Source organism: Triticum urartu, chromosome 3A, assembly GCF_056163025.1.
Source record: "Triticum urartu cultivar PI428250 chromosome 3A, HENAU_Tu73, whole genome shotgun sequence".
NCBI classification, from domain to species: Eukaryota; Viridiplantae; Streptophyta; class Magnoliopsida; order Poales; family Poaceae; genus Triticum; species Triticum urartu.
The window spans coordinates 11,259,216-11,273,618 of NC_141875.1; the positions used below are offsets into that span (position 1 = coordinate 11,259,216).

Here is a 14,403-nt window from a genome sequence, read left to right on the forward strand (position 1 = left end):
GTTGCTTCGATCAACTGTGCAATTTATCTCCTTTTGGGTCTTGGTCTTACATACCATGCATGCACATTACTGTCTAAATAAGCAGGGGGTCATTTCCATTTGTGTTCTGCTTCATTTTCTTTATTTTTTATTTTGCGGGGGTGTTCTGTTTCATTTATTGTTTTATCGATGTAAAAGCCCACGAAAAATTATCCTGGGAAAAGGAACCTACATCCTACTCTTTCCTTTCCTAGAATATCAGAAGGATTTGCAGTTGACAAGCTGGCAGTTTTGACCATCTGAACAACAGGGCAGGTGCTTTGATCCAGCAAGCCAAATTGGCGCAAGAGTGCATCCTCCAAGCAGCACAAAATCTGAAATTCCTGATCGTTTTCTTCTCGCACCGTCATGTATAACCGATCGATCCAAACAAAAAGAAGTAGCAATCGCACTGTTTGAGTTGCTTCCATAGTTCCATGCTTATATTACTATTCCTTGCCTTCTCCATTAGTTCAAACATCTCTCAGTTTCTTGCTCGTGAGAAACAGCTGATTCCCAGTTGTTGGCCAACGAAGAAAATACACACAATCTTTTTTTTTTTTGAAATAGAGGCAAAAGCTTTGCCTCATCTATTAATTAAGAATAATTTTACAGAGTTAATGGTCAAGTGAGAGCAAGCATTACATCAAAAGGCGCTGAAAACCCTTGCGGAGTATAATGCTAATAGAGAGGATTGACACCATTTACATGAAAACCCCTTGCGAGGAAAACCACAGAAGATAAGTGAGGGGTCATCCACCATTGAGAAGAAGATAAGTGAGGGAATCTTGTAGTTGAGGTTATGGGATCCCAACTAGATGCTTGATGTAATGAAAATGTTGATGTACTCTTTCTGCTTTTGGAGTATGAAAGCCACGAAACATTTTATGGAAACATGTACTCAAATGAAAATGTCCGGATATAATTTTTGTGGCCTATTACCGATAATTTATTATTCAAAATTTTGATCAAGATTTTGAAACATCTAAAGGGGACCTGTAAACCAAGAACGGAGGAAGTACTGCTCGACCACCTGCAACAGACTTTTGCTTGTGTACAAAGCGTTGCATGCCTTTTCGAAAAAAAAACAAAGCGTTGCATGCCTGCATTGACCTCAGAGTTAATTAATGATAGAACGAAATGTAAGACAAAGCGGATGGAGTAAGTCGCTTCCTCTAGCAGGCAAGTTAAACACACGCATTAGACTAGCCACAATGGGAGTAACTTAACTAGTAACATCACACATCTCAATATGAGATTGTTTATGTGGCAGCTAATTAATGAGAAGAGAGGGGTTTATGGTAACTTAGATAGTTACTATAACATCACACATTTCAAGACATCATGAGTCTATAGCCTAATAAATAAACTCTTTCATGATACCACTCATATGTTACTACCCACTATGAAGGTAATAACATAGACTAGTAACATCGGCAAGTTACTACTCTATGTTACTCCCCACTGTGAGCAGTCTTAGCATTTTTTTCTCGAAGATTACGTCGCATCCTGACAGTAATCCAGCCATATTGAAATTAACATCACGATGAGCATTATTATATTTGCATGTGCATGCATGAGGGCTAAGTTAAAATTACTTTAGCAGGTACTACCTCCGTTCTGGTTTATTAGTTCTCTTTATATTCTGTGCTGAATTTTGACCTTAAAATTAAGGGTGACGCTACGCGTCTGCCGGTGGATTTATTGAAAACATCCGCCGCCTCTAACGCCGCTGGATTGAGCCATAAATAGCCGTCAGATCTTCACAATGAGGCTTGTCGTGAATTGCAACAAGGTAGATGTTGCAGAGCTCGCACTGCAACAACTGCTTTGTTGCGAAACCACCGACTCGTCATTTTTGCCCGAAAAATTGATTTTATCTTCACCTTTTTTGCAACATAGATGATGTTGTGGGAGGACTTTTGCAACAGAGATGGTGTTGTGGAATTATTATTTTTGTCTTTCACCTTTTTTGCAACAGCAATGGTGTTGCAGAATTATTGTTTTTATCTTTCACCTTTTTTGCAACATAGATGATGTTGTGGGAGGACATTTGCAACATGAAGCATGTTGCAGAAAAAGAATTCACTGAAAATGACGATGTCGTCTGCGGTGTACATTGAGGAATTTCTGAAACAAAGGTGATGTTGCGGGAGGATTTTTGCAACAAGGCCTTTGTTGCGGAAAGTATAAAAAAGCATCTCCAACTGAAGCGACGATGGAGGGCGAGAGGGGAGGCCGAAGCGACACAGATGGACCGATGATGGCCGGAGTGGAGCTCGTGCTTGCGCGCTCGAGCGGCGGCCATGGCTGCGAGCATAGGGAGCGCTAGGAGAGGAGAAAGGACGACCAGCGGCGTCCTCCGACGATCACCGGCGGCGGCCTTGCGATGGCGGTCCTGGAGCACGACTGCAGGCGAGAGGGTGAGCGACATTGAGAGGAAGGGAAAAATAACGAATGGATAAGAAGCATGAAGAGTGGATAAGGATAAGGACAGGTGGTAAATGTACGAGACGCGGACGCGGTGCCTGTAATCCACCGGTTGATGGGAAACTTTTCCCTAAAATTAACTAACAAAATGTTAATGCATATCATGAAAAATAATATAATTAAAAACTATGTTTAAATATGAATTTAACGATGCAATTTTTTATGACATGCATTAATATTTTATTAGTTAAATCTCTAGTCAAAATTTGGCATAATATATAAAGAGGACTTATATAAACTAGCACGGATGTGTAGTGGCCAGCATAAAGCACCATATATCGTTCGGGTGAAATAAAGCGCCGTATATCGTTCGGGTGGAGATATACCGGCGTTGACAAGCGAGCGGCGCGTACGATGGGAGCTACCTGGATCTCCATGGGTCGCCTATAAATTACAAAGGAACCATGCATGCAAATGTACCCATTTACATAGATCACCAGCATCAAAGACACTACCAAGGCTACACTGTAGTAACAGCTTGAGGGCCTTGGCAATGGCGAGGCACCTCGGAGTCTTGCTCGCTTTGGCGGCTGCCGTCCTCCTGCTCACCGCCGCCGCCGCGCAGTCCGGGCCATGGCCCCAGCCCAAGGAAGACAAGCCCAAGGGCCCTCCTGAGAGCCCACCCAAGGCCTAGGGCCCTCCAGTGAGCCCGCCTCAGAGCCCTCGCAAGGCCCAGGGTCCACCTGAGAGCCCACCCAAGGCACAAGGGCCTCCTGAGAGCCCGCCTCAGAGCCCACCCAAGGCCAGGGTCCGCCTGAGAGCCCGCCCAAGGCCCGGGGTTCGCCGGAGAGCCCACCCAAGGTGCAGGGGCCGAAGCCAAAACCGAAGCCGATGAGCGTCAAAGTGCACCGAGAGCCGCAAGGAGAACCCCTACTGCTTTAACCGGAACATGGACTGCCCTTCCTACTACCCACAATGGGAGCAACACGTGCAAACCCGTCTGTGATGAGCATTTCCATCTACCAACAACCAATGGAGTCTCTTACGTAATTAGTAAAATATACTCCCTCCGTCTCATAATATAAAAGTATTTCTTTAACACTAAGGGAGTACATTGTAGCATTGACCGACTGTGCTGGTTCATGGCTATATGTGCGTGTGTGCAGTGTGCAACACGCCAGGGGCGTGCGGCGATCCACGGTTCATCGGCGGTGACGGCAACACCTTCTACTTCCACGGCCGCAGGGATGCTGACTTCTGCGTCGTCTTCGACCATGATCTTCACATCAACGCGCACTTCATTGGCAAGAGTGGCCACAACAGCATGTCTCGAGACTTCACCTGGATGCAGGCCATCGCCGTTCTCTTTGACGGTGGCCACCACCTCTATGTCGACGCCAGGAAGACCGTCACCTGGGACGACACTGTCGAGCACCTCGAGATTGTTGGAGAACGTAGTAATTTTAAAAAAATTCCAATGCACACGCAAAATCATGATGATGCATAGCAACGAGAGGGAAGAGTATCGTCCACGTACCCTCGTAGACCATAAGCGGAAGCGTTATGAGAACGCGGTTGAAGTAGTCGAATGTCTTCACGGTCTGACCGATCCAAGTATCAAACGCACGGCACCTCCGAGTTCAGCACACGTTCAGCTCGATGACATCCCACGAACTCCGATCCAGCAGAGCTTCATGGGAGAGTTCCGTCAGCACGATGGCGTGATGACGGTGATGATGTTGCTGGGCTTCGCCTAAGCACCGCTACGATATGATCGAGGTGAATTATGATGGAGGGGGGCACCGCACACGGCTAAGGGATCAATGATCAACTTGTGTGTTCTAGGGTGCCCCCCTGCCCCCATATATAAAGGAGTAAGGGGGGAGGCCGGCCGGCCCCTGTAGGGCGCGCCAGGAGGAGGAGTCCTCCTCCTAGTAGGAGTAGGACTCCCCTTTCCTACTCCTACTAGGAGGAGGAAAGAAGGGGGAAGGGGAGAAGGAAGGAGAGGGAGGAAAGGAGGAAAGGAGGGGCGACCCCTAATCCAATTTGGTTTCGGCTAGGGGGGGGGGCGCCCTGCCTCCTCTCTTCCACCACTTGGCCCATGAGGCCCAATACTTCTTTCCTGTATTCCCGTAACTCCCCGGTACTTAAAAAAAACCCGAATCACTCGGAACCTTTCCGATGTCCGAATATAGTCGTCCAATATATCAATCTTTACATCTCGACCATTTCGAGACTCCTCGTCATGTCCCCGATCTCATCCGGGACTCCGAACTACCTTCGGTACATCAAATCACATAAACTTATAATACCGATCGTCACCGAACGTTAAGCGTGCGGACCCTACGGGTTTGAGAACTATGTAGACATGACCGAGACATGTCTCCGGTCAATAACCAATAGCGAAACCTGGATGTTCATATTGGCTCCTACATATTCTACAAAGATCTTTATTGGTCAAACCACATAACAACATACGTTGTTCCCTTTGTCATCGGTATGTTATTTTGCCCGAGATTCGATCGTCGGTATCTCCATACCTAGTTCAATCTCGTTACCGGCAAGTCTCTTTACTCGTTCCGTAATGCACTATCCCGCAACTAACTCATTAGTTGCATTGCTTGTAAGGCTTATAGTGATGTGCATTACCGAGAGGGCCCAGAGATACCTCTCCGACAATTGGAGTGACAAATCCTAATCTCGATCTATGCCAACTCAACAAGTACCATCGGAGACACATGTAGAGCACCTTTATAATCACCCAGTTACGTTGTGACATTTAATAGCACACAAAGTGTTCCTCCGGTAATCGGGAGTTGCATAATCTCATAGTCATAGGAACATGTATAAGTCATGAAGAAAGCAATAACAGTAAACTAAAACGATCAAGTGCTAAGCTAACGGAATGGGTCAAGTCAATCACATCATTCTCCTAATGATGTGATCCCGTTTATCAAATGACAACTCATATCTATGGTTAGGGAACATAACCATCTTTGATTAACGAATTAGTCAAGTAGAGGCATACTAGTGACACTCTGTTTGTCTATGTATTCACACATGTATTACATTTCCGGTTAATACAATTCTAGCATGAATGATAAACATTTATCATGAAATAAGGAAATAAATAATAACTTTATTATTGCCTCTAGGGCATATTTCCTTCAGATATCACCCTGTACGGTGAGCCTGTGCACCTCCCCACCGATGGTGCCAACAAGTGCATGTCCAGCCTCGTCCCCGAGTTGTCTGTCACTCACACAAAGGCGGCCAATGGCGTGTTGATCGCCCTCGACGGAAAGTTTAGCATCAGGGCGAACATCGTGCCCATCACCTAGGAGGACTCGAGGGTGCATCACTACGGCATCACCGCCAATGACTGCATCACGCACCTCGAGCTGACCTTCAAGTTCGAGGCGCTCACGGAGGATGTCCACGGCGTGGTTTGGCAGACCTACCGCTCCGATTACTTGAACCGGTTCAACGTGAAGGCCTCCATGCCCACAATGGGAGGAGATGCCAGCTTCGCAACGTCCAGCATGTTCGCGGCAGACTGCCATGTGGCGCGCTACAGAGTTGCCCATGGAAGACGGACCCCCTCACCCCCACGTCGTCCTCCCTGGGCGACTTGGGGGCGATACCTTAGCCGCCGCAACTAGCCCCCACCTCCTGCTCTCCCCTCCCCCACCGCCGGTGGCCGTCGTAGGCGGCGGCGGGGCTCCCCCTCGCGCCATCTTGGCTGGATAGGCCCTGTCACTCCCTAGTCGCCGTCTGGGCCACCTTCGATCCCCTTTCTGTGGCGACGCTCGCCCATGACTCGGGACCATGGTGGTTCCCATCGGCCGCACCTGGCACCGCTCCGCCCTCCGGATCCGGTACTGGCGGTGGGTCTGGTGGTAGCGGGCAGCCCGATCAAGCTGCCTGGCCTAGGGCCAAGGTTGTGGCCGTACACCTGCTCGGGCCTGCCACCATCAACCACCATGATTGCATACTCCGATGCCGACTAGGCCGGCTGTCCTGACACTCATCGCTCCACCTTCGGCTACTGTGTCTACCTCGGGCCCTCGCTCATATCGTGGTCGCCTAAACGATAACCTGTTGTGCCACGCTCTAGTCTTGAGGCGGAGTACAGGGCCATGGCCAACGCTGTCACCGAGTGCTCATGCCTACGCCAGCTTCTTCAGGAGTTGCATCTTGATGTGCCCAAGACTATACCGTTGTGTGCCGTGACAACGTCTCCGCCAACCCCATTCATCATTATCGCACGAAGCACATCGAGCTCGACATACACTTCGTGCATGAGCAGGTGGCTCTCGGGCGCATCCGTGTCCTGCATGTCCCTACCGCTCAGCAGTTTGCCAATGTTATGACCAAGGGGTTACGTACCAGCGCCCACCTTCGAGGAGTTTCGGTCCAGTCTATGCGTCACCGGTGACATACTGACTGTGGGGTGGCGTTGAGTATATGTATGTTGCATATACATTAGGCATGTTAGGATCTGTTCATATTCTTCCTAGCACGCCATATCTCTCGACCCCTTCCTTGTACTGAGGATACGGTTGAGATATTGGATGCCTCGTGTACTGTATATATGCTGCGGCATACTCCCTCCTTCCATCTATATAGGGTCTAATGCGTTTTTCAAGACCGCTTTTGACTATTGATAAAATTAATAGTACATGACATGCATAATGTGAAAATTATATCATTGAAAGCTTCTTTCACATACGAATTTGATGATGTGCTTTGTGTAAGTTGCATGTCATATATTATTGCTCTAACATTTGGTCAAAGTTAGTCTCGAAAAACACATTAGGCCCTATATAAATGGAAGGAGGAAGTACGATCAATCAAATTATGTGTTGCACAATTCTCTTTCTCTCTCCCAACACCAAGGACTGCTCTGTACTTTGAGGTTTTCTTGCCTGGCTCCTCCGGGGCCCCTTCTCTGCTAAAACAAATAAAGAAATACGCGGCACAGCCCCTCGCGTGACCTCCACCGGGCCTGTTTGGGGAGTGGTGGTTTGGTTTGCAGGCGGGCCATGTGTTTTCCGTGTGCATGCCGCGTGCGAGAGTAGCTACAGTGCCGGTTCGGTGAAGTAGCCTGGGAGTTGCTGCTGCGCCTGCTCGTGCCTCCCTCCCCATTTCATCGGCTAAACTAAACAACATGAGTCTTATATTAGTGGAGTATGAGTATTCTTTTCGATGCCGGTCAGGCGCTCCCAACCGTAGTAGGTTAGGCACTGTACATCTTATCCATTAGGTAACGCTGCACTCTCTCTCATTGGAGTGCAGTGCACGCAGTTTACTATACGAGGGGAGCCAACGGTCGTGCACGAGGAAGAGAAGCAAGCGCGAAGAAGCCCGCCCGGCCGGTAATAACGCGTACGTGTAGTAACTTTGCTGCTACTAGCTTACGTACTTAACCAACCTTATAAGAGCCTGCTTTCAATCACCACGTCGTATCACCACCCTACGTGCTCTCAGCCTCTCACCATGCGCATCGCCATGGCTTCCCGTGCAGCACTACCTGCTAGCGTTACATCAACGAGCGTCTTCCACCAGCTCCTCTTCCTCCTGCTCCTCGTCGGTCACTGCGCCGCTGCTGCCGCGGCGGTGGCAACGACTGGAACGGCACCGGCGCCGGCGCCGGTAGTGACGACCGTTCCGTTGGACGTCGGGGTGATACTGGACCTGGCGACTGGGCTGGGGAAGAAGAGCCTCCTCAGCATGGAGATGGCGGTGCACGACTTCTATGCCGCGCACCCCGGATACACTACCAGGGTGAAGCTCCACGTCAGGGACTCCAACCGCAGCGTCGTCGCCGCCGCATCCGCAGGTACGTACTCGTACTTTATCAAAGCATCAATTACAATCCACTATTCCACTTGATTCGAGGATAAACAACATGCAAGGCTCACCCGCAAAGAAAAGAAAAAACCTTGCAAGGCTGATTTTATATCCTGCCGCTACTTTGTTGCCATGTTGTGGGGTTGGGGAACAAAAAACTTAAAGTCAGACATAAACATCACATGCTTCCAGACGATGGCCACGCGAGGATGAGGATAGAGCCAGGGGCAGATCTAGAATTTTGGGCAATGGTGGGTCAATAGTTAATTTTTAATATGAATTATGGGCCTGGTCTTATTTTTTACTCCCTCCGTCCCAAAATATAAGAACGTTTTTAACACTAGCATAGTGTCAAAAACGTTCTTATATTCTGGGACAGAGGGAGTAGTTTCCTGCTTTTTTTAGAGAAGGCCATCATGGCTAGCTTTATTAAAAATTCAAACATCATGGCTAGTTTTATTAAAGTGAGACATAAACCTTGAACAATCCAAACTAACCACCTTGACATATTTCTGGATCAATATTATTGATTTTAAATCATGAAAAACAACAATTGCTAGAGATAGTATATGAAGAGACAATCTATTATAGAGCATGTTTTGGATTATCTAGATGACATATAATGCATATGAAAAATACCGGCTTATCTACCATTGTGCTGCTCTTAGGCCCATTGAGTTGGACCGATGTGTTGAACTTCGGAACTGCAACTAGGGACAAAGGCGCTAGTATTTTAAAATCACATGTTAAGCAAAATATAGTTTCAATCAACACAAGAAAGAAACAAAAAAGGCAAAATATAGTTAAAGGAAAAATGTAGTTAGAAGATTAATATTTTGACTAGATAATGACCCGTGAAATATAACGGTTGAATTAATAATTTGTTGGCAATCATTGTAATCTACTAGTCATTGCTTACCCAAAATGGTAATTGGATAGTACTCATTGACTTATAAAAAACATGATTTTATTTTTATAAGTGAATAAGATGTTGACCACTTGAAGCGGACTAAAAAAAATAGGTGGGAAAATCTACAAAAACAGAAAACAGAGAAGATAGGGTGCGAAGAGAGGACGTAAGAAATTACGGGCAACAAAACCTCATGTAATTTTTAAATAGGAGAGAAGATTCTGTTTGAACTACATTTTAACACGAATCGAATGGTGCGATTTTTGGTGACATACGCAAGTTTTTGTGTTCAAATATTATGGGCAAAGGTGAACGTCGAAATAAGTGAGCCATGTAAACCCAGAAAGGGCAATTTGGTCAGTACTTATTAACTTAAAGAGATGGGCCGTTTGAGGCGTTTCTAAAGGAAAACCGGCAATTTATTTTGAAAAAACCAAAAAAAGAAGTGGGGGCGGGTGGGGAGAGAGAGGTCAGATGATGAATGTCTCTTGTACCCAAAAAATAACTAAGGTTTTTGTGGATTTATCTCACGGATTTGCTTTAAAACCTCCACAACTACCCCACATTATTGGTTAACCAAATAAAATCATGTTTTCCTGATAATTAAATAAGTACCGATTTGATTGACAGCTATGGTCAACTTTTGTACATAATTACCTCAATAATAATAAAATTAAAGGAAAATCTAATACTTCTCGGTCTTATAAGGTAATATGTTTTAAAGGCAAAAAAACGTCTTACATTATAGGACGGAGGGAGTAGTTATGAAAGATTATAAATATTACTCCCTCTGTTCCTAAATATTTGTTTTTTTAACATTCCAAATGAAGTATCATATACATATGTATATAAACATATTTTAAAGTATAGATTCACTCATTTTGCTGTGTATGTAGTCACTTGTTAAAATCTCTATAGATACAAATATTTAGAAACGAGATGGAGTATAAGAAAAGAAATATCAGCTTTACCAAAGCACATCTAGTATCCCACGCCGTTTTGGGCAGAAGCGCACCAGCCCCCATGGGCCATGGCCGCCACCGCTCGGACAGGCGGGGCGTTCCTGAGACCTCCCTCCGGCTGCCAGCCCGCACCGCTCGCTTGCCGTACTCGGCTGCTCCGCCGCGCGCCCGTAGTACCCTAACGCTGCTCGCTTGCCGTGCTCGGCCTCCTACCTGGGGCGGCCCGCGCCACTGTGCCGGGCGGTGCGGCAGCTCCCCGCCGCCGGAGGCCACCTGTGCCGGCCTCTTCCCCTCGCGCCACCGCAGCAGCAGAATCCCAGCCGAATAGGCGATAAGGCGTGTCAGTGGCGGCCGGTCACGATGACGGCGGAGGCGTCGGAGTGTCTGCGCGCGGCGCGAGGTGGGTGGTGCGCGAGCGCGGCCACGTCGGTGAAGCCCCGTCTGCTCAACGTCTGCCTCAACGACCTCCGCTTCCGCTTCCTCGGTCCTCGCTGCCAGGTGCCTCGTCATAAGCTTTCTCAGGTTAGGTTCCACATTTCGTCGAGCATGTTCCGTGCGTCCCGGCAAGCAGTCTCCCCCGTTTGTTCCTCTTTGCGTGGCCGCACGCTCAGCCCAGGCTGGTGCATTACATACAGATTACAGATACAGGGCAAAGGGCCAGACTATTGCACAAATTTATTCATGACGAACCAGTTTAATCGCAGTTCTTAGCAGGGTATATTATAAATTTATAAAGAGATGTCCCCTGATCTTTCATGGCATTTCTTCTAAGGGAATGCTGCAGAACCAATGTTCACTAGCAGAAAAACAAGTACTACTAAAGCTGGAAAATTATACCGGTCTATGTTCTTCTAAGGGACTCTTAATTTCTAGCGTACGAGAAGCCATGTAGAATCAAACATCTAGAAAACACATGCTGTTATTAACTCTTAATTTCGCATGCTATTTTTAAGTGCATGCTTTCACTTTACTTTTACCAAATAAGCCAGATGTGATGAATTCTTTTCTGAACTGAGTTGATCATCATTTTGTCTTGCAGCACTAGATCTCATCAATAACAAAAAGGTTGGGATTGTCATCGGTCCGCAGAATACTTTACAAGCAGAATTCCTGACCTACCTAGCAAATACTACCAAGGTTCCCGTCATCACTTCCTCTGCAACAGGTGATACAGTTACTCAATATCATGTCCCATACTTCCTTCGTGCTTGTGTCAAGGGCTCCTTCCAAGCAGCTTCGATTGCTGCCTTTGTCAAGTCCTATGGCTGGAAAAATGTTGTTCTTGTCTATGAGGACAACAACTACGGTGCTGGCATTCTCCCTTCCATTACCGACGCCCTTGAAGCCGTTGATGTCCATGTCATTAACCGTTCTGCCATCCCTACTTCTTGCCCCGGTGACCGCATTGATGCGGAACTATACAAGCTCATGACCATGCAGACACGTGTCTTCATCGTCCATATGTTGCCAGCCGACGCTGCCCGCCTATTTGCTCGGGCCTCAGCAATCGGTATGCTGACTGAAGGGTATGTCTGGATGGTCACGGATGACATCGGCATTGCCCTTGATGTGCTCCCCCAACATACCACTGAAACCATGCTGGGTGTTGTTGGTTTCCGTCCATATGTAGCAAAGTCTACAAGGATTACTGGTTTCATGGATCGTTTTTTCACTCGATACAGAGCCAAATACCATCAAGATCCTGATGTTAGGGTGGCAAAACCGACCATGTTCCAGTATTGGGCATATGATGTGGTATGGGCAATTGCATCTGCAACAGAGAAATCCAAGAGGCCCAGATCCTTAAATCTAGGATCTACCACAGGTTATATGGGCAAGTTAGTAGATGATCTGCAACCATCTCCTGCTGGCTCAGAACTCCTAGCTTCCATAATAGGTGGGGAGTTTTATGGATTGGCTGGGAGATTCAGGTTTGTTGATAGGCATTTGCCGGTTCCACCATATGAGATCGTCAATGTGATTGAAGACAAGATTAGACGCATTGGGTTTTGGAGCCCTGGTTATGGACTCTCAGCTTTTCTCAACTCTAGCACTAGACCAGGCCAAGCTAGACGTAGGGCAAAAGCTGGTCAAGTCCTGAGAGCTGTCATTTGGCCAGGTGATTCAATTACAGTGCCTAGAGGTTGGGACTTCCCAGCAAATGGCAAGATACTGCAGATTGCTGTGCCCGTGAGACGGGATTTTAAGGTTTTTGTCAAAGTTGAGAATCCTAACTCTAGTATGCAAAGTGTCACTGGCTACTGCATTGATGTCTTTGAGGCTGCTGTGAAGAAACTACCATATGCACTACCCTTCAAGTACATGCCCTACGACTGTGCAAATTCATATGATAAACTGGTATCACAGGTTTACTTCAAGGTTGGCGCTAATTATTTTATAACTAATTTCCTTGCCATTGAATTCCAATCATTATTTATTTTATTCACTAATTTATTTTGTTTTCATTGTTTGGTGGTAGACATATGATGGAGCAGTGGGTGATGTGACAATTATTGCCAATCGGACTAGGTATGTAGACTTCACAGTGCCATACACAGAGTCCGGTGTGTCGATGCTTGTCCTAGCTAGGAAAGATGAGGATGAACCAACGATGTGGATCTTCTTAAAGCCATTGACGACTGACCTTTGGATTGCTATGGTAGTGTTTATTGTATTCACTGGCCTAGTTGTATGCACGATTGAAAAGCCTGTAAATGATCAAGTCCAGGGTTCCAAATGGAAACAGCTCAACACTTATTTTTACTTTGCATTCTCCACTGGGACTTCTACGCATGGTATGTCCTTACAGTCAACCTTATTCTATGCAAAATCATGAACCCTGCATAGATTTGTAGTATAGTTCACTGACAACATCATTTCTTTCACTGTAATTGATAATTCCATGACAGATCAAAAGTTCAAAAGCCTTCAGTCAAAAGTTATTATGGTGTCCTGGTGCTTTGTACTGCTAGTTATAGTGCAGAGCTACACAGCAAGCTTGTCGTCAATGTTAACTGCAAAGAGGCTCCAACCTTTGGTGACTGACCCAATGCAACTTTTGCACAAAGGTGACTATGTTGGATACCAGAACGGATCATTTGTGCACTCGATGCTGAGGAGGCTCCATTTTAAGGACCGCCAGATGATGTCTTTTAGCACTCGGGAGGAATATGCAGACGCATTGAGGAAGGGATCTAAGGAAGGAGGGGTATCCGCCATCTTTGATGAGACACCATACATAAATTCTTTCCTCTTGCTGTACGGAAAAGATTTCCAGAAGGTTGGCCCCATTGACAGGACGGTCGGTTTTGGTTTTGTAAGTTCCTTGAAACTTATGCTCAAGTTTTGGAGCGCCCTAACTTGGCTTCACCTAATAATATGTTGTACTCTTTTGGTCAGGCTTTTCCTAAAGGCTCTCCATTGGTGGAGGATCTTTCCAAGGCCATGCTCAATTTAATAGAAGGGTCTGAAGGTTCTGATATTGAGAGGAAATGGTTTGGGGATCGGATTTTGTCACTGGATTATGGCAGTCCAGACACTAGCTTCTCACGACTCAGTTCACGAAGCTTCAAAGGTCTATTCATCATCAATGGATGCATTTTAGGTTTGATGTTTCTCATAAACTGCTCGAGGTACGCATATGCAAAATTCACTGCCAAAAGAAAAGCTGCTGCTGCTAGTGATGGTGAGGCACAACCTTCGACGAATGGTAACGACATACCTGCTGTCTAGTCCCCCTAGAGCATTGGAGTGTTGCGGATTATGAGTTTCCGTTATTTATGGGTTTCGTTAAGCTGCCTTTTGCTGCCCACCAGCTGTGTGCCATAATGTTGTAATACTATGCTATTATTATGGTGGGATGCCACTTGTATTTGTACTTATATAAGTCGTGTTGAAACTCGGATTTGATGATATTTGTAGCACTTCTGTTCGTCTATTGTACGGGTGACTGAAAACACAAATAGATTCCAGTCACTTCTGATCTGTGTGTTGGATTTTGATCATGTGCCTGTGTTCATTTCTTTCTATTTTATGTTATTCCTGCAAACAGAAGTCACTGAAACTTATGGAAGTTCCAGTCATGTGGATATCGCTGAAGGAAGCTCAATGCGTGTTTGGATTTTTTAGGAGTGGTTGTCTGGATCTATTAATCGGATGTAAGATCTGATGAATGTTCTTCTTTCTCCTTCTAGCATTGAGCCGGCGGTGAAAAAACTTGGTGTTGGCATC

At 46.3% G+C, this 14,403-nt stretch overlaps 1 protein-coding gene and 1 pseudogene across 2 annotated transcripts; both read left to right on the top strand.

The window, feature by feature from the left end:
* Window positions 1-3,001: 3,001 nt before the first annotated feature.
* LOC125546461 (uncharacterized) lies at window positions 3,002-6,110 on the top strand (annotated as a pseudogene).
* A 1,837-nt stretch (window positions 6,111-7,947) lies between these two features.
* Window positions 7,948-14,087, top strand: LOC125542352 (glutamate receptor 2.7-like). Of its 2 annotated transcripts, none has more exons than XM_087545937.1 (5): window positions 7,948-8,290; window positions 11,213-12,552; window positions 12,653-12,968; window positions 13,083-13,489; window positions 13,573-14,087. In XM_087545937.1, the coding sequence occupies exons 1-5, from the start codon at window positions 7,948-7,950 to the stop codon at window positions 13,903-13,905; spliced, it is 2,739 nt and encodes a 912-aa protein (XP_087402063.1). In that variant the 3' UTR covers window positions 13,906-14,087. The 2 variants fall into 2 exon arrangements, with proteins under 2 accessions (XP_087402063.1, XP_048561314.1); XM_048705357.2 differs by lacking the exon at window positions 7,948-8,290 and adding an exon at window positions 10,510-10,671.
* The last annotated feature ends 316 nt before the right edge of the window (window positions 14,088-14,403 follow it).